Source organism: Hyperoodon ampullatus (genome assembly GCF_949752795.1).
Source record: "Hyperoodon ampullatus genome assembly, chromosome: 10".
Taxonomy (NCBI): domain Eukaryota; kingdom Metazoa; phylum Chordata; class Mammalia; order Artiodactyla; family Ziphiidae; genus Hyperoodon; species Hyperoodon ampullatus.
Window position 1 is genome coordinate 97,769,085 of NC_136923.1, and position 25,978 is coordinate 97,795,062.

The window sequence follows — 25,978 nt, forward strand, 5'->3', positions numbered from 1 at the left end:
TTGTTTCAAAGTATCACAGTGTCACTCATCCAGAAGGCCAACGCCACATATGCAGCCTTTTCAGATCAGTCTCCTTCATTTGTACAGAGTGGATATTTTTAACTCAAAAATTTAGCTAATAATCATCACCTAAAGCAGAGACCTGTAAATTTAAGAACACCTAGGCCCTTAAAATTGCCACTAAGAGTTAAGAGGCAGAAATCAAATTGCCAGGAGGAGATAGTGCTTGCTTTTATCTACAATTTGGGCAGCAATGCACTTGTCTCTGAAAGGACAAAGTGCTTAGTTTTTAGGGTCCTGCAACTACTATGATCTTAAAACTGTAACTGCCTTGTGTTTCACGTTGGGACATTCAGCGCTTACACATTTGCCACATTGTTGCTTGACTGGCTGGCTGGGTGCACAATGTTACCTGCCAAGTCTGTTTCTTCTGCCACTGAGGAAGGGCCTCCTGGAGCATCACCTTCTTCCAATCGCGACTGTTTCCACTCCGCGAAATGACCCTCTGCTGTGTCTGAAGGCAAGCGCAGTTCACTGATAACCACACACACGTTTCTTGGGTCCTAAATTTATCTCTCTCTCTTTTCGCCAGTTAGTATCTAGCCTTGACGAGCAGCAAGGGAAACTCATCCCCTACTTGTTACAAATTGCTTATCATGTGGCATGTTGACTAAGAACAACACAAGTATCAAAGCACTAAGCCTACTGGTGCCTGAAAGAGGACCCACGGGAACGTGCAGCCCTTTGATGAGTTCAGTAGCGTTCAGGAACACTCCCCTGAGCAGGATACAGGCTGCGTGTGTCAAACAAAAAGCAGTAATGGTTGGCATCAAAACCACTTCCAGGGCTCTGGGCTAAAGAGCAAAAGGTGGCGAGGTTTCCAGGCCGACTGGCCCTCGGAAGCTCAGCGGATCACCCCGCGGAGGGCGCCACCTGCTGGTGACACAGGAGCTTCAGCACCGAACTGAGAGCTGCCTCATAAAGGAGCTCATCTTGGGTCCTCGCTAGCTCAAGTGACTGAGAGCCTCCGCTGATGAGATTTAAATACAGATTCTGTTTTCAGTTTAGCATTTACTAAACATTTTCTTTTTTAAAAAAATGGAAGTATAGCTGCTGTACAATGTGAGATAAGCTACAGGTGTACAATAAAATGATTCACAATTTTTAAAGGTTATACTCCATTTATAGTTATTATAAAATATTGGCTATATTCCCCATGTTGTACAATATACCCTTGTAGCTTATTTTATACCTCATAGTTTGTACCTCTTACAGACTCACAGATATGGAGAAGAAACTGTGGTTACCAGTGGGGAGAGGGAGGCAGGGAGGGGAAAGATAGGGGTAGGGAAGTAAAAAGTACAATATCTTTTATTTTGATGTTCAGTTCACCCCAAACATGTCCTCACCCCATCCGGGCCCTCTGTCTTATCAGTGGCATCTTATCACTGTCAATAGTGCACTAGCACCAGGCCCGACTCCTGCTTTTTACCATCCTCTTCTCCCCCACCATCAAGGCCTGAGGCTCTGCCTACAGAAAGCATCCATACCTCTCTGCATCCCCACACCATGACCGTCCAAGGCCAGCTGCTGGGGGGAGCTCAGCAGTCCCATCTCTTCAACTGTCATCCCCCAAATCTCTCTCTTGCCCGAGCTCTCTCAAGCAGCAAACCTGTGTTTCCAGCTGCCTACCCAACATCTCCACTCAAAACCCACTCTTTTCCATTCCTCCCCACCCCATCTGCTCTTCCTTCCCCACCGTACACTCAGCCCCGCCACACACACTTAACTGGGAAGACATCTGCTCTTCCCTCTCTCCTTCCACATCTAGCTAGTCACTATAGATTTTCCCCCTGAAAGTTCTGTAATTTAATTTCATGAATTTGCTCAATGAATATTTGAGTGTTACTATGTGCAGGAAGCTGGGCAAAATGGTAGGCAGATGGTGGGAAAGCAAAGAGGCAAGTTTCCCCTTCTGCATTCCACTGCTCTACCCTGGTCTCCTTCCAGCTCCTCAGACCCTGGGCCACTCTCACCTCAGGGCCTTTGCACCTGCTTGCTGCTCTTCTGACTTGCATCCTCCCCCCACCCCCCCATAACTACACGAAGGTTTCCCCTGGCCATCCAAACTAAAATTTCAACCCAACCCCCCAGCTCTTAAATCCCCTTCCCTGCTTAATTTTTACTTAGCCTCTATCACAATATAATATACTACACATTTCACTTTTCTTGGGTATTATGTCTCCCCCACTAGAAGGTAAGGTCCAGGGAGGGCACGTATGTTGTCTGTTTTGTTCACTAGAATATCTAACATGTAGGAAAGTGGCTGGTGCACAGTAGACATCAGTAGACATTCACTGAATGAAAGAATGAATAAGTGAGTAAATGCTGCAGGATATCCAAGATTCTACAGAATAAGATATATCTTATATCCTAAAAAAAGGATCTTAGTAAAACAAGAATGTATTCTAATTATCTTATACTAACAGTGAGGGTAGAGATACAGGAATATCAAAAAACCTTAGAGACCCAAATACCTACTACATAAATAACAAACTGAAATTAATAAAATTTAGCATTTTAAGATCTGCTAAAACTACCTTTTGGGAGGAACTGTAAAATACTAATTTTTAGAAATAGCACCATAGTAGAAAATACCAGTCATAAACATCAAAGTGACAGAAAGAAAAGAAAAAGAATTTTGCTATTAAAATTATGCAAAACAGAGAATAGTCAACGTTAAAATAGTTCATGCCCTGTGGTAAAATAGAAGATACATTTTTAAGAAAAATGAATAACTTAGGTTTAAATGTCAACTTATTTTCTAGTAAAGAAACAAAAAGGAAATAGCAAAACGAGAGGTAAAACAAGAGAGATAATAAATATCTAACTGAAAGAAAAGGATGGCCAAATGCAGAAAGAACTAAATTAATACCAGATATATAGATAAAATGATCATATATGAATGATGACCTTCATGGGACACCTTAGCTGCTTTGCTATAATAGAGTTTTCAAAAACTGAAAACTTCGGTAGAGGTCACATTCTCACTTGGAAAAGAAAGAGCCCACAACCAGCCCCTCTAATAAAAAAATAAAATAAAATGAAAAGCATAAGAAAAACTCTCAGCTTTGAGAGGTGCCACTATCTCTTCTCACTGCTCTTAGATTAGGTGTGTTCATTTGTTTGACAAGTATGGGTGGATATTTTCTAGGGAGTTGCACTGTTTCAAGGCTAAATGCTTTTTAAAAATCAGAGAAAGAATCCAGACACCGCACTGTCCTCTTCCAGCCCCAAAACAAATAGAGCTCATGCTTGAATCTCACATGGTGTCCATATCCCAGTCAGGGCCCAAAGAAACCACTTAGAAAGGATTCCAGCCAGCCCCAATTAAGCACGGATGAACAACTACTACGTTTCTTTACATTTCTTTCCTTGCTGCCTGTTCTATCCCTTCCGGATTTTTTTTTTTTCCTCTTCTGACAACATATTTGTAGCAACAGCTCAAAGCATGGCCTTGAATTTCGATTCATCATGCTAATGCAGCACCCGTGGAAAAGCAGGGCATCTGCTGGAACAGACAATATTTACCTTCAATGGAGAGACAATCCAGGAACACTGTGTAAATAAGCTGGTTTCCCCCTGAATGAGCTGCTTGGAATTTGTGAACCTACTAAACAGGGATCATCCAGATGGACCACTTCAGGGACATGGAAATAATTTGGCATAGAAAACCCTTTTTGAAGAGACAATCTTGTTAAGTACTTTACCTGAAACAAAGGAATGGCTCTCCAGAGAGAACAGGCTCCCCTAGGGAAATCAGTGCACTCGTTAAAGGATGCAGGTCCTAAGTGATGCAGTTGGCTCAGCTTTGTTTCCATGGTAACTGCATGCCTCTTTTAACCAGGACTTTTTGACATTCCCATAAAGGGGTTAAAACTATGTACACACAGCACTTCAAAAATGAACACAAGCAGTAAACACACCATGGCTGAAACTAGAGTGATCTCAAATGAATGCTAACTTGTTTGTTGGTGGCTGGTAGGAGTGTACGCTTGCTTTTGAACACAGCTGTCTTCATTGCCATGAAAATTGAAGACTTTTGTCATCTGAGGAGCTTCTGAACTTATTTTGGGCACAGGCTGTAGAGAATAATTTGGTGTCTATATTAGTTATTTACTCATACTTCTGATAAAACGGTTTTTAGCGCTACACAGAATCAACCGTATGATTAATAGCCAAGCTCTCCTAAGTTAAGGCATTAAAAAAAATCTTACTCTGAGGTGACACCCTGTGGCTTAAAATGATAAAGGCCAACAACCTTCATTGGAGCGAGAATAGTCTTCTTTACCAAAATATCCTTCCTGTGGGGGCAGTTTCCTAGTGCCAATTCCTTTGTTTTTTCTACCAATGTGTACTATGCCGAGAATATGAAAAATTAAAGACAACTTTTATTGCTGAATTTCTCAGTCTGACGGGGAGTACTGAAATATCCTTTGTCTGGATTAATGCATTTTAAAAATCAGTAAATCAATTAATAATACTTAGTTGTGACTATGTATAAATGATTATTCAATATGGAGTTACGCAGAAGTTCATCACTAAATGACGGCATTTTCTAAGTTTCTTACTCTGGTCCCTTGGCAAATATTTATTGAATGCCTCTATATGCCAGGCACCAAACTAGGCATTCATATGGCACCACTGGAACAAAGAAGCTATCCTCCTGACTCCTCCCCAATTCTGGAAGCCTCTCCAGGAAGGTACATGAGGGCAAAATGCAAAATCATGAGTAATCATCCTGTTTGCTTGCAGTTCTGGGAGCACGGCATATCCAAAGTTCCAGGGTAAACATTAAAACAACAGTCTAGGAGCAAAATAGCAGAATAGGAGTTTTCTACTGTTTCCCCCAAAGGACACCAATTTTGAAAATCACCTACTGACAGAGTGGCCTTTGTGGAAGTCTGAGAGTCCAGTGGGGAAGATTTAGCACATTGTCTGAGGAAGAAAAAAATCCAATATTGGCTGCACTGAAGAGGGTAACAAGGACACTTTCGCTTGAGTCACATCACCACTTGCTAAAAGGCAGCGCAGCTCAGGGCCAAGAGACACCCTCTTAGCTCATGATTTCTCCACTGGGGAAGGTGAGAGGGTTTGAGGGAATGCTCAGTTTCCCCAGCTGTGAGGGACCCTGCCAAAGAAGGCCGTTTCTCAACCTAAGTGTCCATCATTGGATGAATGGATAAAGAAGATGTGGCACATATATACAATGGAATATTACTCAGCCATAAAAAGAAACGAAATTGAGCTATCTGTAATGAGGTGGATGGACCTAGAGTCTGTCATACAGAGTGAAGTAAGTCAGAAAGAGAAAAACAAATACCATATGCTAGCACATATATATGGAATTTAAGAAAAAAAAATGTCATGAAGAACCCAGGGGTAAAACAGGAATAAAGACACAGACCTACTAGAGAATGGACTTGAGGATATGGGGAGGGGGAAGGGTAAGCTGTGACAAAGTGAGAGAGAGGCATGGACATATATACACTACCAAACGTAAAATAGATAGCTAGTGGGAAGCAGCCGCAGAGCACAGGGAGATCAGCTCGGTGCTTTGTGACCGCCTAGAGGGGTGGGATAGGGAGGGTGGGAGGGAGACGCAAGAGGGAAGGTGTATGGGAACAGATGTATATGTATAACTGATTCACTTTGTTATAAAGCAGAAACTAATACACCATTGTGAAGCAATTATACTCCAATAAAGTTGTAAAAAAAAAAAAAAAAAGAAGACCGTTTCTTGCTTGCCCCATCCAGAATACTGAGGTACACTACATGGCTCGGGGGTGGGGAGTGGCTGGGAGAACAGAATCCAGGGTTCTCAGGGAGCATCAAAGGGATGCAGATCCTACTCACTGTTTCAGGGACTCCATTAGGAAGCCTACTCATGAGCTGCTGGGGAGGCCTCACCTACGGATCCCCCCCGCAACTGGACCGTGGACAGCGCAACCAATCCATATGCCTCACCCATACACAGCCCCAGCCTGTGGTTGGCTCACTTTGCACCCCCCTCCCAGGGGCAATGACTGTGAGCGCTTGTAGATAGCCAGCCCTATTCAGCAGGATGGGGATTAAGCAGATAAGCTTGAGCATCCACCACTGCCCTAGGGAAAGCAGCAGGAGGCTGTGAGCACCTGGCCTGGCCGTGCAGATTCCAGAGAAAGCGCGATCTGCAGAGGTCCCCCAGAGAAAGAAAAGTGTGGAGCAGGCATAGCCATAGGAAAGGTCTGAGAAAGCTTCAGAATCCCTAGTAGACAAAAGGTATTTCTTTCCTGAAGCCTGTCAGCAAAGACTAAAGGAGGTGACTGCTTCTTCAAATATGAAGACAGCAACGGAAAACTTCAAGGAACGTGAGAACTCAAGGAAACATGACACCTCCCAAAAACCACAATAATTAGAGTCACGGACTGCCACAGGAAATGGAGCTCTGCAATTTGCCTAATAAAGACTGCAGAATAGTTGTTTTCAGGAAACTCAGTTAGCTACAAGAACACACAAAGACAATTCAATAAAATCAGGCAAACAATAAGCAAACAAAATGAAAAGTTTAATAGAGAAATAGAAATAATAAAAAAAGAACCAAACAGAAACTCTGGAGCGAAAGAATACAAAAGTGAAATGAAAAACGCAATAATAGAGAATATCAGCAGCAGACCTGATCCAGAAGAAGAAGAATCTGTCAAAGACAGATCATGTATCCAAATTATCCAGTCAGAGGAGAACAAAGGAAAAAGAATAAAAGAGAATAAGAAAGCCTATATGAACTATGTGATAGCACTAATACAAACAAACTATACCATTAATAGAAACAATTCACAGAAACAGAACAAACAATCCTAAAATTTGTATGGAACAACAAAAGACCTCGAATAGCCAAAGCAATCTTGAGAAAGAAGAACAAAGCTGGAGGCATCATGTTTCCTGATGTCAAACTACTTTACAAAGATGTAATAAAACAGTAGGGTACTGGCATAAAAAATAGACCCATAAATCAATGGAATAGAATAGAGAGCCAAGAAATAAACCCAGGCATATACAATCAAATTAATTGACAACAAAGAAGCCAAGAGTATACAATAGAAAAAAAAAAGTCTCTTCAATAGATGGTGTTAGGAAAACATGACAGGCACATGTAAAAGAATGAAACTGGACCACAATCTTACACCATACACAAAAGTTAACTCAAAATTGATTAAAGACTTATATGTAAGACTTGAAATCGTAAAATTCCTAGAAGAAAATACAGGCTGTAAGCTCCCTGACATCCATCTTGATGATCATTTTTTGGATTTGACACCAAAAGCAAAGGTAACAAAAACGAAAATAAACAAGTGGGACTACATCAAACTAAAAAGCTTCTGTATAGAAAAGAAAACCATCCACAAAATGAAAAATCAAACTACAAAAGGGAAGAAAATATTTTCAAATCATACATCTGACAAGGGGTTAATATCCAACATATATAAAGAACTCATATAATTCAATAGCCAAAAAACCAAATAATCGATTAAAATGAGAGCAGAGAATCTGAATAGACATTTTTCCAAAGACATACAGACAGCCAACAGGTACACCAATGATTGGAGCAAACCAAAACCACAATGAGATAAACTCACACCTATTAGAATTCCTATTATCAAAAAGACAAGAGATAACAAGTGTTGGTGAAAATGTGGAGAAAAGAGAACCCTTGTGCACTGTTAGTTGGAATGTAAATTGGTGCAGCTACTATGGAAAACAGTATGGAGGTTCTTCCAAAAATTAAAAATGAAACTACCATAAAATCTAGCAATTCCACTTCTTTGTATTTAACAGAAGAAAATGAAAACACTAACTTGAAAATATGTATGTACCCACCACGTTCACTGAAGTATTATTTATAGTAGCCAAGACATGGAAGCAATATGTGTCCAATGATGGATGAATAAAGAAAATGTGGTATATATATACAACAGGATATTATTCAGTCACAAAAAAGAATAAAGTCTTGCCATTTGTGTCAACACGGATGGACCTTGAGGGCAAAATGCTAAGTGAAATAAGTCAGACAGAAAGACAAATACTGTATGACCTCAGTTACATGTGGAATCGAAAAGGAAAACAAAAAACAAAACCAAACTCATAGGTACAGAGAACAGATTGGTGGTTGCCAGAGGTGGGTGAAGGGGGTGAAAAGGTACAAACTTCCAATTACAAAATAAGTCCTAGGGATGTAACGTACAGACAGGATGGCAACTGTAGTTAATACTTTATTGTGTATTTGAAAGTTTCTGAGAGAGCAGACCTTAAAAGCTATCATCACAAGAAAAAAAACATGTAACTACCTGTGGGGATAGATGTTAACTCGACTTATTGTTGTGATCGTTTTACAATATGTACAAATATCAAATCATTGTTATACACCTGAAATTAATATGCTACCTGAAATTAATATGCTACATGTCAATGATATCCCAATTTTAAGAAAAGGAAACAATCTACACATTATTGGAGTCCCAGAAGGATAAAAGAGGGAAAAGGGGCAGAAAGCTATTTTAAAAAATAATGGCTGATGGGGGAGAATGGATGCATGTATACGTATGGCTGAGTTGCTTTGCTGTGCACCTGAAATTATCACAACATTGTTAATCGGCTATACTCCAATATAAAATAAAATAATAAAAAAAAAATAAGAGACTTCCCTCGTGGCATAGTGGTTAAGAAACTGCCTGCTAATGCAGGGGGACACGGGTTCGAGCCCTGGTCCAGGAAGATCCCACATGCTACGGCACAACTAAGCCCGTGTGCCATAATTACTGAGCCTGAGCTCTAGAGCCCGTGAGCCACAGCTACTGAGCCCTTGTGCCTAGAGCCCGTGCTCCGCAACAAGAGAAGCCACCGTAATGAGAAGTCTGCGCACGGCAACGAAGAGTAGCCCCCACTCGCCGCAGCTAGAGAAAGCCCACGCATAGCAATGAAGACCCATCGCAGCCAAAAATTAATCAATTAATTAATTAATTTTTAAAATAATAATAATGGCTGAAAACTTCCAAAATCTGGGGAGAAATTTGGACATCCAAGTTCATGAAGCTCTCAAACCCCCAAAAGATTCACCCACAAAGATCTTTTACAAGACACATTATAATGAAACTGTGTAAAATCAGACACACAGAGAGAATTTTAAAAGGAGCAAAAGAAAAACAAATTCTCACATACAAGGGGACACCCATAACGCTATTAACAGATTTCTCTGCAGAAACCTTACAGGCCAAAAAAGAGTGGGATAATGTATACATGTAAAGTGCTAAAAGAAAAAACTGCCAACCAACAATACTTTACCTGGCAAAGTTGTCCTTCATAAATGAAGGAAAGATTTAAACTTTCCCAGAAAAATAAAAGCTTAGGGAGTCATCACCACTAGATCTGCCTTACAAATAGTGTGGAAAGCAGTTTGTCAAAAGAAATGAAAAAACGCTAATTAGTAACATGAAAATATATTAAAAAATATAAAACACACTGGTAAAGTATATATTCAAATTTGGAATACTGTAATATTGTAATACAGTGGTGTGTTAATGAACTCTAGAATAAAGGTCAAAGGGTGAAAATATTTAAAATAATTATAGCTATAATTTCTAATAGATATACAATATAAAAAGAGATAAATTGAAGGGGCCGGAGGAAGATGGCGGAAGAGTAAGACGCGGAGATCACCTTCCTCCCCACAGATACATCAGAAATTGGTCTACACGTGGAACAACTCCAACAGAACACCTACTGAACGCTGACAGAAGACCTCAGACCCCCCAAAAGGCAAGAAACTCCCCACATACCTGGGTAGGTCAAAAGAAAAAAAGAATAAACAGAGACAATAGGATATGGACGGGACCTGCACCAGTGGGAGGGAGCCGTGAAGGAGGGAAGGTTTCTACACACTACAAGCCCCTTCGCGGGCGGAGACTGCAGGTGGCGGAGGGGGAAAGCTTCGGAGTAGCGGAGGAGAGCACAGCAACAGGGGTGTGGAGGGCAAAGCAGAGAGATTTTGGCACAGAGGATCGGTGCCCTCAGGCACACACCAGCCCGAGAGACTTGTCTGCTCGGCCGCCAGAGCGGGCGGGGCTGGGAGCTGAGGCTCGGGTATCGGCTTTCAGTCGGAGCGCAGGGAGAGGTCTGGGGCTGGCGGCAGGAAGAGACCCTGAAGGGGTTAGTGCTAGCCCGGAGGGAGTCCGGGGAAAAGGTCTGGAGCTACCGGAGAGGCAAGAGACTTTTTTCCCTTTTGTTGCTTGGTGCGCGAGGAGAGGGCATTCCCCTCCCTCCCCTCTGCCTGAGTGAGCCAGAGCCCCCGAATCAGCGGCTCCTTTAAACCCGTCCTGTCTGAGCGAAGAACGGACGACCTCCGGCGACCTACGCGCAGAGGCGGGGCCAGGTCCAAGGCTGAGACCCGGGAGCTGTGAGAGCAGAGACAGGGAAATCTCTCTGTGCAGCCTCCGAGGCAGCGGATTAAAGCTCCACGGTCCATTTGATGTGCCCTGCGTCTGTGGAGTGCATGAATAGACAGCGAATCATCCCAAATTGAGGAAGTGGACCTTGAGGACAAGATTTAAGACTTTCCCCCCTTTTTTTTTCCTCTTTTTACAACGAATTATCTCAAATTAAGGAGGTGGACTTAGCAAGATTTCAGACTTTTCGCCCTTTTCCTCTTTTTACAACGAATTATCCCAAATCGAGGAGGTGGACTTGGAGAGCAAGATTTTTGATTTTTCCCCCTGCTCTCTTTTTGTGAATGTGTATGTGTAATCTTCTGTGTAAGATTCTCTCTGTATAGCTTTGCTTCCACCATATGTCCCAGGGTTCTTTCGGTCCGTGTTTTTTTTCAATAATTACTTTTTAATTTTAATAACACTACTATATTTCATACTTTATTCTATTTTACTTTACCTGCTCTTTCTTTTTTTCCTCCCTTCCCTTCCTCCCTCCCTCCCTCCGCTCCTCCTTTCCTTCTTTCTTTTTCTTTCCTCCATCCCTCCCTCCCTCCCACCCTTCTTCTTTCCACTTTCTTTTTCTTTCCTTCCTTCCTCCCTCCCTCCCTCCCTCCTGTCTTTCTTTCTTTCTTTCCTTCCTCCCTCCCTCTCTTCTTCCATTCACTCTTCCTTTTGCTTTCATTCCTCCCTCCCTCCCTCCTTTCTTTCCATCCTTCCTCCCTCCCTCCTTTCTTTCTTCCTTCCTTCCTTCCTTACTTCCCTTCTTCCTTTCTTTCAATCTCTCTTTCTTTCTTCTACTAATTATTTCTTTCTAATTTTTCTCACTGTTATTCTGAGCCGGGTGGATGAAAGGCTCTTGGTGCTGCAGCCAGGAGTTAGTGCTGTGCCTCTGAAGTGGGAGAGCCAACTTCAGGACACGGGTCCACAAGAGACCTCCCAGCTCCACATAATATCAAGCAGCGAAAATCTCCCAGGGATCTCCATCTCAACACCAGCACCCAGCTTCAGTCAACGACCAGCAAGCTACAGTGCTGGTCACCCTATGCCAAGCAACTAGCAAGGCAGGAACACAACCCCACCCATTAGCAGAGAGGATACCTAAAAACATAATAAGGCCACAGGCACCCCAAAACACACCACCAGACGTGGACCTGTCCACCAGAAAGACAAGATCGAGCTTCAACCACCAGAACACAGGCATTAGTCCCCCCCACCAGGAAGCCTACACAACCTACTGAAACAACCTTAGCCACGGGGGACAGACACCAAAAACAACGGGAACTACGAATCTGCAGCCTGCAAAAAGGAGACCCCAAACACAGTAACATAAGCAAAATGAGAAAGCAGAAAAACACACAGCAGGTGAAGGAGCAAGATAAAAACCTACCAGACCTAACAAATGAAGAGGTAATAGGCAGTCTACCTGAAAAAGAATTCAGAATAATGATAGTAAAGCTGATCCAAGATTCTATTTCCCAGATCCAAAATCTTGGAAATAGAATAGACAATATGCAAGAAACAGTTAACAAGGACCTAGAAGAACTAAAGATGAATCAAGCATCGATTAAAAACACAATAAATGAAATGAAAAATACTCTAGATGGGATCAATAGCAGAATAACTGAGGCAGAAGAACGGATAAGTGAGGTGGAAGATAAAATAGTGGAAATAACTGATGCAGAGAAAAATAAAGAAAAAAGAATGAAAAGAACAGAGGACAGTCTCAGAGACCTCTGGGACAACATTAAACGCACCAACATTCGAATTATAGGGGTTCCAGAAGAAGAAGAGAAAAAGAAAGGGACTGAGAAAATATTTGAAGAGATTATAGTTGAAAACTTCCCTAATATGGGAAAGGAAATAGTTAATCAAGTCCAGGAGGCACAGAGAGTCCCATACAGAATAAATCCAAGAAGAAATACGCCAAGACACATATTAATCAAACTGTCAAAAATTAAACACAAAGAAATCATATTAAAAGCAGCAAGGGAAAAACAACAAATAACACACAAGGGAATCCCCATCAGGTTAACAGCTGATCTCTCAGCAGAAACTCTACAAGCCAGAAGGGAGTGGCAGGACATAATTAAAGTGATGAAGGAGAGAAACCTGCAACCAAGATTACTCTACCCAGCAAGGATCTCATTCAGATTTGATGGAGAAATTAAAACCTTTACAGACAAGCAAAAGCTGAGAGAGTTCAGCACCACCAAACCAGCTTTACAACAAATGCTAAAGGAACTTCTCTAGGCAAGAAACACAACAGAAGGACTATACCTACAATAACGAACCCAAAGCCATTAAGGAAATGGCAATAGGAACATACATATCAATAATTACCTTAAATGTAAATGGACTAAATGCTCCCACCAAAAGACACAGAGTGGCTGAATGGATACAAAAACAAGACCCATATATATGCTGTCTACAAGAGACCCACTTCAGACCTAGAGACACATACAGATTGAAAGTAAAGGGATGGAAAAAGATATTCCATGCAAATGGAAATCAAAAGAAAGCTGGAGTAGCAATTCTTATATCAGACAAAATAGACTTTAAAATAAAGACTATTAGAAGAGACAAAGAAGGACACTACATAACGATAAAGGGATCGATCTAAGAAGAAGATATAACAATTGTAAATATTTATGCACCCAACATAGGAGCACCTCAATACATAAGGCAAATACTAACAGCCATAAAAGGGGAAATCGACAGTAACACAATCATAGTAGGGGACTTTAACACCCCACTTTCACCAATGGACAGATCATCCAAAATGAAAATAAATAAGGAAACACAAGCTTTAAATGATACATTAAACAAGATGGACTTAATTGATATTTATAGGACATTCCACCCAAAAACAACAGAATACACATTTTTCTCAAGTGCTCATGGAACATTCTCCAGGATAGATCATATCTTGGGTCACAAATCAAGCCTTGGTAAATTTAAGAAAATTGAAATTGTATCAAGTATCTTTTCTGACCACAATGCTATGAGACTAGACATCAATTACAGGAAAAGATCTGTAAAAAATACAAACACATGGAGGCTAAACAATACACTACTCAATAATGAAGTGATCACTGAAGAAATCAAAGAGGAAATTAAGAAATACTTAGAAACAAATGACAATGGAGACACGACGACCCAAAACCTATGGGACGCAGCAAAAGCAGTTCTAAGGGGGAAGTTTATAGCAATACAATCCCACCTTAAGAAACAGGAAACATTTCGAGTAAACAACCTGACCCTGCACCTAAAGCAATTAGAGAAAGAAGAACAAAAAACCCCCAAAGTTAGCAGAAGGAAAGAAATCATAAAGATCAGATCAGAAATAAATGAAAAAGAAATGAAGGAAACGATAGCAAAGATCAACCAAACTAAAAGCTGGTTCTTTGAGAAGATAAACAAAATTGACAAACCATTAGCCAGACTCATCAAGAAAAGAAGGGAGAAGACTCAAATCAGTAGAATTAGAAATGAAAAAGGAGAAGTAACAACTGACACTGCAGAAATACAAAAGATCATGAGAGATTACTATAAGCAACTCTATGCCAATAAAATGGACAACCTGGAAGAAATGGACAAATTCTTAGAAATGCACAACCTACCAAGACTGACTCAGGAAGAAATAGAAAATATGAATAGACCAATCACAAGCACTGAAATTGAAACTGTGATTAAAAATCTTCCATCAAACAAAAGCCCAGGACCAGATGGCTTCACAGGCGAATTCTATCAAACATTTAGAGAAGAGCTAACACCCATCCTTCTCAAACTCTTCCAAACAATATCAGAGGAAGGAACACTCCCAAACTCATTCTACGAGGCCACCATCACCTTGATACCAAAACCAGACAAGGATGTCACAAAGAAAGAAAACTACAGGCCAATATCACTGATGAACATAGATGCAAAAATCCTCAACAAAATACTAGCAAACAGAATCCAACAGCACATTAAAAGGATCATACACCATGATCAAGTGGGGTTTATTCCAGGAATGCAAGGATTCTTCAATATACGCAAATCAATCAATGTGATACACCATATTAACAAGTTGAAGGAGAAAAACCATATGATCATCTCAATAGATGCAGAGAAAGCTTTCGACAAAATTCAACACCCATTTATGATAAAAACCCTGCAGAAAGTAGGCATAGAGGGAACTTTCCTCAACATAGTAAAGGCCATATATGACAAACCCACAGCCAACATTGTCCTCAATGGTGAAAAACTGAAACCATTTCCACTAAGATCAGGAACAAGACAGGGCTGCCCACTCTCACCACTCTTATTCAACATAGTTTTGGAAGTTTTAGCCACAGCAATCAGAGAAGAAAAGGAAATAAAAGGAATCCAAATTGGAAAAGAAGAAGTAAAGCTGTCACTGTTTGCAGATGACATGATACTATACATAGAGAATCCGAAAGATGCTACCGAAAAACTACTAGAGCTAATCAATGAATTTGGTAAAGTAGCAGGATACAAAATTAATGCACAGAAATCTCTGGCATTCCTGTACACTAATGATGAAAAATCTGAAAATGAAATCAAGAAAACACTCCCATTTACCATTGCAACAAAAAGAATAAAATATCTAGGAATAAACCTACCTAAGGAGACAAAAGACCTGTATGCAGAAAATTATAAGACACTGATGAAAGAAATTAAAGATGATATAAATAGATGGAGAGATATACCATGCTCCTGGATTGGAAGAATCAATATTGTGAAAATGACTCTACTACCCAAAGCAATCTACAGATTCAATGCAATCCCTATCAAACTACCACTGGCATTTTTCACAGAAGTAGAACAAAAAATTTCAAAATTTGTTTGGAAAAACAAAAGACCCCGAATAGCCAAAGCAATCTTGAGAACGAAAAACGGAGCTGGAGGAATCAGGCTGCCTGACTTCAGACTATACTACAAAGCTACAGTAATTAAGACAGTGTGGTACTGGCATAAAAACAGAAAGATAGATCAGTGGATCAGGATAGAAAGCCCAGAGATAAACCCACGCACATATGGCCAACTTATCTTTGATAAAGGAGGTAGGAATGTACAGTGGAGAAAGGACAGCCTCTTCAATAAGTGGTGCTGGGAAAACTGGACAGGGACATGTAAAAGTATGAGATTAGATCATTCCCTAACACCATACACAAAAATAAGCTCAAAATGGATTAAAGACCTAAATGTAAGGCCAGAAACTATCAAACTCTTAGAGGAAAACATAGGTAGAACACTCTATGACATAAATCACAGCAAGATCCTTTTGGACCCACCTCCTAGAGAAATGGAAATAAAAACAAAGATAAACAAATGGGACCTAATGAAACTTCAAAGCTTTTGCACAGCAAAGGAAACCATAAACAAGACCAAAAGACAACCCTCAGAATGGGAGAAAATATTTGCAAATGAAGCAACTGACAAAGGATTAATCTCCAAAATTTATAAACAGCTCATGCAGCTCAATAGCAAAAAAACAAACAACCCAATCCAAAAATGGGCAGAAGACTTAAATAGGCATTTCTCCAAAGAAGATATACAGACTGCCAACAAACACATGAAAGAATGCTCAACATCATTAATCATTAGAGAAATGCAAATCAAAACTACAATGAGATATCATCTCACACCGGTCAGAATGGCCATCATCAAGAAATCTAGAAACAATAAATGCTGGAGAGGGTGTGGAGAAAAGGGAACACTCTTGCACTGCTGGTGGGAATGTGAATTGGTACAGCCACTATGGAGAACAGTATGGAGGTTCCTTAAAAAACTAAAAATAGAACTACCATATGACCCAGCAATCCCACTACTAGGCATATACCCTGAGAAAACCATAATTCAAAAAGAGACATGTACCAAAATGTTCATTGCAGCTCTATTCACAATAGCCCGGAGCTGGAAACAACCTAAGTGTCCATCATCGGATGAATGGATAAAGAAGATGTGGCACATATATACAATGGAATATTACTCAGCCATAAAAAGAAACGAAACTGAGCTATTTGTAATGAGGTGGATAGACCTAGAGTCTGTCATACAGAGTGAAGTAAGTCAGAAAGAGAAAGACAAATACCGTATGCTAACACATATATATGGAATTAAAAAAAAAAAAATGTCATGAAGAACCTAGGGGTAAAACGGGAATAAAGACACAGACCTACTTGAGAATGGACTTGAGGATATGGGGAGGGGGAAGGGTAAGCTGTGACAAAGGGAAAGGGAGGCATGGACATATATACACTACCAAACGTAAGGTAGATAGATAGTGGGAAGCAGCCGCAGAGCACAGGGAGATCAGCTCGGTGCTTTGTGACCGCCTGGAGGGGTGGGATGGGGAGGGTGGGAGGGAGGGAGATGCATGAGGGAGGGGAGGTGGGAACAGATGTATATGTATGACTGATTCACTTTGTTATAAAGCAGAAACTAATAAAAAAAAAAAAAAAAAGAGATAAATTATAACATCTAAAACATAAAATGTGGGTGGGGAGAGAAAAACAGTAGAGTTTTGTATGCAGTAGAAGTTATCAGCTTAAACTACATCTCGAAAATGTTTTATGTAAGCCTCATGGTAACCACAAAGCAGAAAGCTACAGTAGATACATAAAAAATAAAGAAAAGGGAATCAAGGCATACCACTATAGAAAATCATCAACCACAAAAGAAAACAGCAAGAGAGGAAGAAATTAAAAGAAACTACAAAACAGCCAGAAAACAATTAATACAAAGGCATTAGTAATTCCTTACAAATCAATGATTACTTTAAATGTACATGGAGAGTGGAAGCTAATGCAACATTATAAAGCAACCATACTCCAATAAAAACTAATTTAGGACTTCCGGGTAAGATGGCGGAAGAGTAAGACGCGGAGATCACCTTCCTCCCCATGGATACACCAGAAATACAGCTACACGTGGAACAACTCCTACAGAACACCTACTGAACGCTGGCAGAAGACCCCAGACCTCCCAAAAGGCAAGAAACTCCCCACGTACCTGGGTAGGGCAAAGCGGAGAGATTCCCGCACAGAGGAGCGGTGCCGAGCGGCACTCACCAGCCCGAGAGGCTTGTCTGCTCGCCCGCCGGGGCGGGCGGCGCTGGAAGCTGAGGCTCGGGCTTCGGTCAGAGCGCAGGGAGAGGACTGGGGCTGGCGGCGAGAACTCAGCCTGAAGGGGGCTAATGTGCCACAGCTAGCCGGGAGGGAGTGCGGGAAAACTCTGGAGCTGCCGAAGAGGCAAGAGACTTTTTCTTCCCTCTTGGTTTCCTGGTGCGCGAGGAGAGGGGATTAAGAGCGCTGCTTAAAGGGGCTCCACAGACGGGCGCGAGTCGCGGCTGAAAGCGCGGAGCCCAGTGACGGGCGTGGGACGCTGGGGCTGCTGCTGCCGCCGCCAAGAAGCCTGTGTGCGAGCGCAGGTCACTGTCCACACCGCCCTTCCGGGAGCCTGTGCAGCCCGCCACTGCCGGGGTCCCGGGATCCAGGGGCGGCTTCCCTGGGAGAACGCACGGCGCGCCTCGGGCTGGTGCAACGTCATGCCGACCTCTGCCGCTGCAGGATCGCCCCGCACTCCGTGCCCCTCCCTCCCGCCCGGCCTGAGTGAGCCAGAGTCCCCGAAGAGGCTGCTCCTTTAACCCTGTCCTGTCTGAGCGAAGACAGACGCCCTCCGGCGACCTACACGCAGAGGCGGGGCCAAATCCAAAGCTGAGACCCAGGAGCTGTGAGAACAAAGAAGAGAAAGGGAAACCTCTCCCAGCAGCCTCAGAAGCAGCGGATTAAAGCTCCACAATCAACTTGATGTACCCTGCATCTGTGGAATACATGAATAGACAACAAATCATCCCAAATTGAGGAGCCAGGAGTCAGTGCTGTGCCTCTGAGGTGGGAGAGCCAACTTCAGGACACTGGTCCACAAGAGACCTCCCAGCTCCACATAATATCAAACGGCGAAAATCTTCCAGAGATCTCCATCTCAACACCAGCACCCAGCTTCACTCAACGACCAGCAAGCTACAGTGCTGGACACCCTATGCCAAACAACTAGCAAGACAGGAACACAACGCCACCCATTGGCAGAGAGGTGGCCTACAATCATAAAAAGTCCGCAGACACCCCAAAACACACCACCAGACGTGGACCTGCCCACCAGAAAGACAAAATCCAGCCTCATCCACCAGAACACAGGCACTAGTCCCCACCACCAGGAAGCCTACACAACCCACTAAACCAACCTTAGCCACTGGGGACAGACACCAAAAACAACGGGAACTACGAACCTGCAGCCTGCAAAAAGGAGACCCCAAACACAGTAACATAAGCAAAATGAGAAGACAGAAAAACACACAGCAGGAGAAGGAGCAAGATAAAAACCCACCAGACCTAACAAATGAAGAGGTAATAGGCAGTCTACCTGAAAAAGAATTCAGAATAATGATGGTAAAGATGGATGATCCAAGATTCTATTTCCCAGATCCAAAATCTTGGAAATAGAATAGACAAAATGCAAGAAACAGTTAACAAGGACCTAGAAGAACTAAAGATGAATCAAGCATCGATTAAAAACACAATAAATGAAATAAAAAATACTCTAGATGGGATCAATAGCAGAATAACTGAGGCAGAAGAACGGATAAGTGAGGTGCAAGATAAAATAGAGGAAATAACTGCTGCAGAGCAAAATAAAGAAAAAAGAATGAAAAGAACAGAGGACAGTCTCAGAGACCTCTGGGACAACATTAAACGCACCAACATTCGAATTATAGGGGTTCCAGAAGAAGAAGAGAAAAAGAAAGGGACTGAGAAAATATTTGAAGAGATTATAGTTGAAAACTTCCCTAATATGGGAAAGGAAATAGTTAATCAAGTCCAGGAGGCACAGAGAGTCCCATACAGAATAAATCCAAGGAGAAATACGCCAAGACACATATTAATCAAACTGTCAAAAATTAAACACAAAGAAATCATATTAAAAGCAGCAAGGCAAAAACAACAAATAACACACAAGGGAATCCCCAGCTGATCTCTCAGCAGAAACTCTACAAGCCAGAAGGGAGTGGCAGGACATAATTAAAGTGATGAAGGAGAAAAACCTGCAACCAAGATTACTCTACCCAGCAAGGATCTCATTCAGATTTGATGGAGAAATTAAAACCTTTACAGACAAGCAAAAGCTGAGAGAGTTCAGCACCAGCAAACCAGCTTTACAACAAATGCTAAAGGAACTTCTCTAGGCAAGAAACACAACAGAAGGAAAAGACCTACAATAACAAACCCAAAACAATTAAGAAAATGGGAATAGGAACATACATATCGATAATTACCTTAAATGTAAATGGACTAAATGCTCCCACCAAAAGACACAGAGTGGCTGAATGGATACAAAAACAAGACCCATATATATGCTGTCTACAAGAGACCCACTTCAGACCTAGAGACACATACAGACTGAAAGTAAGGGGATGGAAAAAGATATTCCATGCAAATGGAAACCAAAAGAAAGCTGGAGTAGCAATTCTCATATCAGACAAAATAGACTTTAAAATAAAGACTACTAGAAGAGACAAAGAAGGACACTACATAATGATCAAGGGATCAATCCAAGAAGAAGATATAACAATTGTAAATATTTATGCACCCAACGTAGGAGCACCTCAATACATAAGGCAAATACTAACAGCCATAAAAGGAGAAATCGACAGTAACACAAACATAGTAGGGGACTTTAACACCCCACTTTCACCAATGGACAGATCATCCAAAATGAAAATAAATAAGGAAACACAAGCTTTAAATGATACATTAAACAAGATGGACTTAATTGATATTTATAGGACATTCCACCCAAAAACAACAGAATACACATTTTTCTCAAGTGCTCATGGAACATTCTCCAGGATAGATCATATCTTGGGTCACAAATCAAGCCTTGGTAAATTTAAGAAAATTGAAATTGTATCAAGTATCTTTTCCGACCACAATGCTATGAGACTAGATATCAATTACAGGAAAAGAGCTGTAAAAAATACAAACACATGGAGGCTAAACAATACACTACTTAATAACGAAGTGATCACTGAAGAAATCAAAGAGGAAGTTAAAAAATACCTAGAAACAAATGACAATGGAGACACGACGACCCAAAACCTATGGGATGCAGCAAAAGCAGTTCTAAGAGGGAAGTTTATAGCAATACAATCCCACCTTAAGAAACAGGAAACATCTCGAATAAACAACCTAACCTTGCACCTAAAGCAATTAGAGAAAGAAGAACAAAAACATCCCAAAGTTAGCAGAAGGAAAGAAATCATAAAAATCAGATCAGAAATAAATGAAAAAGAAATGAAGGAAACGATAGCAAAGATCAATAAAACTAAAAGCTGGTTCTTTGAGAAGATAAACAAAATTGATAAACCATTAGCCAGACTCAACAAGAAAAAAAGGGAGAAGACTCAAATCAATAGAATTAGAAATGAAAAAGGAGAAGTAACAACTGACACTGCAGAAATACAAAAGATCATGAGAGATTACTATAAGCAACTCTATGCCAATAAAATGGACAACCTGGAAGAAATGGACAAATTCTTAGAAATGCACAACCTGCCAAGACTGAATCAGGAAGAAATAGAAAATATGAACAGACCAATCACAAGCACTGAAATTGAAACTGTGATAAAAAATCTTCCAACAAACAAAAGCCCAGGACCAGTACCAGATGGCTTCACAGGCGAATTCTATCAAGCATTTAGAGAAGAGCTAACACCTCTCCTTCTCAAACTCTTCCAAAATATAGCAGAGGGAGGCACACTCCCAAACTCATTCTACGAGGCCACCATCACCTTGATACCAAAACCAGACAAGGATGTCACAAAGAAAGAAAACTACAGGCCAATATCACTGATGAACATAGATGCAAAAATCCTCAACAAAATACTAGCAAACAGAATCCAACAGCACATTCAAAGGATCATACACCATGATCAAGTGGGGTTTATTCCAGGAATGCAAGGATTCTTCAATATACGCAAATCAATCAACGTGATACACCATATTAACAAATTGAAGGAGAAAAACCATATGATCATCTCAATAGATGCCGAGAAAGCTTTCTACAAAATTCAACACCAATTTATGATAAAAACCCTGCAGAAAGTAGGCATAGAGGGAACTTTCCTCAACATAATAAAGGCCATATATGACAAACCCACAGCCAGCATCGTCCTCAATGGTGAAAAACTGAAACCATTTCCACTAAGATCAGGAACAAGACAAGGTTGCCCACTCTCACCACTCTTATTCAACATAGTTTTGGAAGTTTTAGCCACAGCAATCAGAGAAGAAAATGAAATAAAAGGAATCCAAATCGGAAAAGAAGAAGTAAAGCTGTCACTGTTTGCAGATGACATGATACTATACATAGAGAATCCTAAAGGTGCTACCAGAAAACTACTAGAGCTAATCAATGAATTTGGTAAAGTAGCAGGATACAAAATTAATGCACAGAAATCTGTGGCATTCCTATATACTAATGATGAAAAATCTGAAAGTGAAATCAAGGAAACACTCCCATTTACCATTGCAATAAAAAGAATAAAATATCTAGGAATAAACCTACCTAAGGAGACAAAAGACCTGTATTCAGAAAATTATAAGACACTGATGAAAGAAATTAAAGATGATACAAATAGATGGAGAGATGTACCATGTTTTTGGATTGGAAGAATCAACATTGTGAAAATGACTCTACTACTGAAAGCAATCTACAGATTCAATGCAATCCCTATCAAACTACCACTGGCATTTTTCACAGAACTAGAACAAAAAATTTCACAATTTGTATGGAAACACAAAAGACCCCGAATAACCAAAGCAATCTTGAGAACGAAAAATGGAGCTGGAGGAATCAGGCTCCCTGACTTCAGACTATACTACAAAGCTACAGTCATCAAGACAGTATGGTACTGGCACAAAAACAGAAAGATAGATCAATGGAACAGGATAGAAAGCCCAGAGATAAACCCACGGACATATGGTCACCTTATCTTTGATAAAGGGGGCAGGAATGTACAGTGGAGAAAGGACAGTCTCTTCAATAAGTGGTGCTGGGAAAACTGGACAGGGACATGTAAAAGTATGAGATTAGATCATTCCCTAACACCATACACAAAAATAAGCTCAAAATGGATTAAAGACCTAAATGTAAGGCCAGACACTATCAAACTCTTAGAGGAAAACATAGGCAGAACACTCTATGACATAAATCACAGCAAGATCCTTTTTGACCCACCTCCTAGAGAAATGGAAATAAAGACAAAAATAAACACATGGGACCTAGTGAAACTTAAAAGCTTTTGCACAGCAAAGGAAACCATAAACAAGACCAAAAGACAACCCTCAGAATGGGAGAAAATATTTGCAAATGAAGCAACTGACAAAGGACTAATCTCCAAAATTTATAAACAGCTCATGCAGCTCAATAACAAAAAAACAAACAACCCAATCCAAAAATGGGCAGAAGACCTAAATAGACATTTCTCCACAGAAGATATACAGACTGCCAACAAACACATGAAAGGATGCTCAACATCTTTACTCATTAGAGAAATGCAAATCAAAACTACAATGAGATATCATCTCACGCCAGTCAGAATGGCCATCATCAAGGGATCTAGAGACAATAAATGCTGGAGAGGGTGTGGAAAGAAGGGAACCCTCTTGCACTGCTGGTGGGAATGTGAATTGGTACAGCCACTATGGAGAACGGTATGGAGGTTCCTTAAAAAACTACAAATAGAACTACCATATGACCCAGCAATCCCACTACTGGGCATATACCCTGAGAAAACCATAATTCAGAAAGAGACACGTACCAAAATGTTCATAGCAGCCCTATTTACAATAGCCTGGAGATGGAAACAACCTAAGTGTCCATCATCGGATGAATGGGTAAAGAAGATGTGGCACATATATACAATGGAATATTACTCAGCCATAAAAAGAAATGAAATTGAGCTATTTGTAATGAGGTGGATGGACCTAGAGTCTGTCATACAGAGTGAAGTAAGTCAGAAAGAGAAAGACAAATACTGTATGCTGACACATATATATGGAATTTAAGAAAAAAAAAATGTCATGAAGAACATAGGGGTAAGACAGAAATAAAGACACAGACCTACTTGAGAATGGACTTGAGGATATGGGGAGGGGGAAGGGTAAGCTGTGACAAAGCGAAAGGGAGGCATGGACATATATACACTACCAAACGTAGGGTAGATAGATAGTGGGAAGCAGCCGCAGAGCACAGGGAGATCAGCTGGGTGCTTTGTGACTGCCTGGAGGGGTGGGATGGGGAGGGTGGGAGGGAGGGAGATGCATGAGGGAAGGGATGTGGGAACAGATGTATATGTATGACTGATTCACTTTGTTATAAAGCAGAAACTAAAAAAAAAAAAAAAAAAAAAAAACTAATTTAAAAAAAAGAAAAGAAATGTAAATGGATTAAATTTTCCAATCAAATGGCACAGAGTGGCTAAATGGATAAAATATGACCCAACTATATGCTGCCTACTGGAGACTCATCTCAGCTTTAAGGATGCACATAGGCTCATAGTGAAAGAATGGAAAAAGATATTCCATGCAAGTGGAAATCAAAAGAAAGCAGGAATAGCTATGCTTTTATCAGTGAAAACAGACTTTAAAGTCAAAAAATTTAACAAGAGACAAAGAAGTTCATTACATTATGACAAAGGGGTCACTCCATCAAGAGAACGTAACAACTGTAAATATATGCACCCAATATCACAGCACCTAAACATTTTTAAGCAAACACTAACAGATCTAAAGGGAGAAAGCGACATCACTATAATAGTAGGGGACTGCCTTCTGTGGGGTGGGAGAGGAGGCATGCTGGTTGATGGGACTTGTGTCCCAGGCTATATGCTTCTTGACAAAGACGTCCTTGTTCCTGAGTGAAAACCTCTGCTCTTCCCCTTGACCTTCAGGCACATTTGGAGCTGGTAAGAAGATGACACTGCCCTCTCCAAGGCCTGGCAATTGTCACTCTGTATAGTGATTGTATCTGCCTCAATTTGAGTAACAGCCCAGTCTGCCAAAATCAGATTAATTTTGCTTTATTCTGCAAAAAGAAGTTGAGAATTCTCTCACCTCTGTCTTCCAAGTTCTGCAGTTTATGTTTGAAGCTAGTACTTTTCACCAACGACTCTTGGGTCACAGTCTTAAAAATAAAAAAAAAAAAGGCCACAAATACATGTATTCATGTCAAAATAAGAAACACATGGTGCTACATTATCCCTTAAGAAGGAATAAGCTAGTGCATTAAGCAAATATAATATTAATTCTGGAAAACCAGATGAATAACCAACAATTAAATAGTACAATACCTCAGATACATTTTCTTCAACATCTGAGTGCTCCAAGGAAGAGAGATCGCTCAGTGGGTGGGGACTTTGAAGATCTGAGTATTAGAGAGAATGAATAGTTTTAAGGGAATAAACACACTGAGAGGCAATTGAGGCAATAACATTTCACTATCAGTCTATAAATTAAATTTCAACATCCACTGCCCTACCCCCCACAAAAGGGACACAGTTCTTTAAAAAAAAAACAAAAAACAAAAAACCACTTTGTATCTTGCAGGGCATGCATGGGTATTAGGGGTTACAGGTCTGTAGATTAAAATGAATAGCCAGTTACCTACTAGGTCAGCACATTTAGTAGCTGCCCATCTGGCCCCAAATACACAGCAAGGATTCTACCACCTCAACGTGGTCCCTTCTCTTTCCTCTCTTAGATGCATTCCCTTACTCCTCTTCCTCTCTCATGTTATATTTCCCTCTCTCCTGCTATATTTCCCTCTCTCCTATTTTCCTTTCCCTACTTCTTTTCTTCCAGTGGCAGCCAAACTAAGAGGCTGGCAGTCATGTGCTTGGTAATGCCATTATGTGCCTGCCAATGTGCTGTGCTCTAAAATGATAGAGGTGAAGAAAACAAAATCCCTACTCTTACCAATTTAAAAGATGTTAATTGTTTTAATAAAATACAGTGGGGGCTGAGATAAACCTTACAGGTCAAGGGTTGGCACACTCTGGCCCCTCAGGCCAAATCCAGTCTGCCAACTGGTTTCATAAATAAAGTTTTATGGAAACACAGCCATGTCCATTGGTTCATATCTTGTCTGTGGCTCATTTGGAGCTACAAATGCAGAGCTGAATAGATGCAACAGAAACTCCAGGGCCAAAAAGCAAAAAGTAAATACACTGGTCCTCTACAGAAAAAGTTTACCAACCCCTGCAAAAAATCATCATTTGAGCTTCTTGTTATTTTTAAAGTGGAAGAATACCAGCAATTCTTATGCACAAGCTGATCTCAAATGTTAAAACAGAATTAAAACAATGTCCTCTGTCTTTTGTTAATGAGGGCATAAAA

The 25,978-nt window shown here is 40.7% G+C and overlaps 1 protein-coding gene across 1 annotated transcript in view; it reads right to left on the reverse strand.

The window, feature by feature from the left end:
- SYCP2L (synaptonemal complex protein 2 like) overlaps positions 1 to 25,978 on the reverse strand; it is a gene marked incomplete at both ends in the record, with an annotated part of 72,518 nt that overhangs the window by 6,854 nt on the left and 39,686 nt on the right. The window contains 3 exons of the mRNA XM_079712696.1: positions 413 to 514; positions 24,698 to 24,767; positions 24,934 to 25,007. Coding sequence (XP_079568822.1) covers positions 413 to 514; positions 24,698 to 24,767; positions 24,934 to 25,007 — 246 coding nt within the window. The remainder of the gene's footprint in view (positions 1 to 412; positions 515 to 24,697; positions 24,768 to 24,933; positions 25,008 to 25,978) is intronic.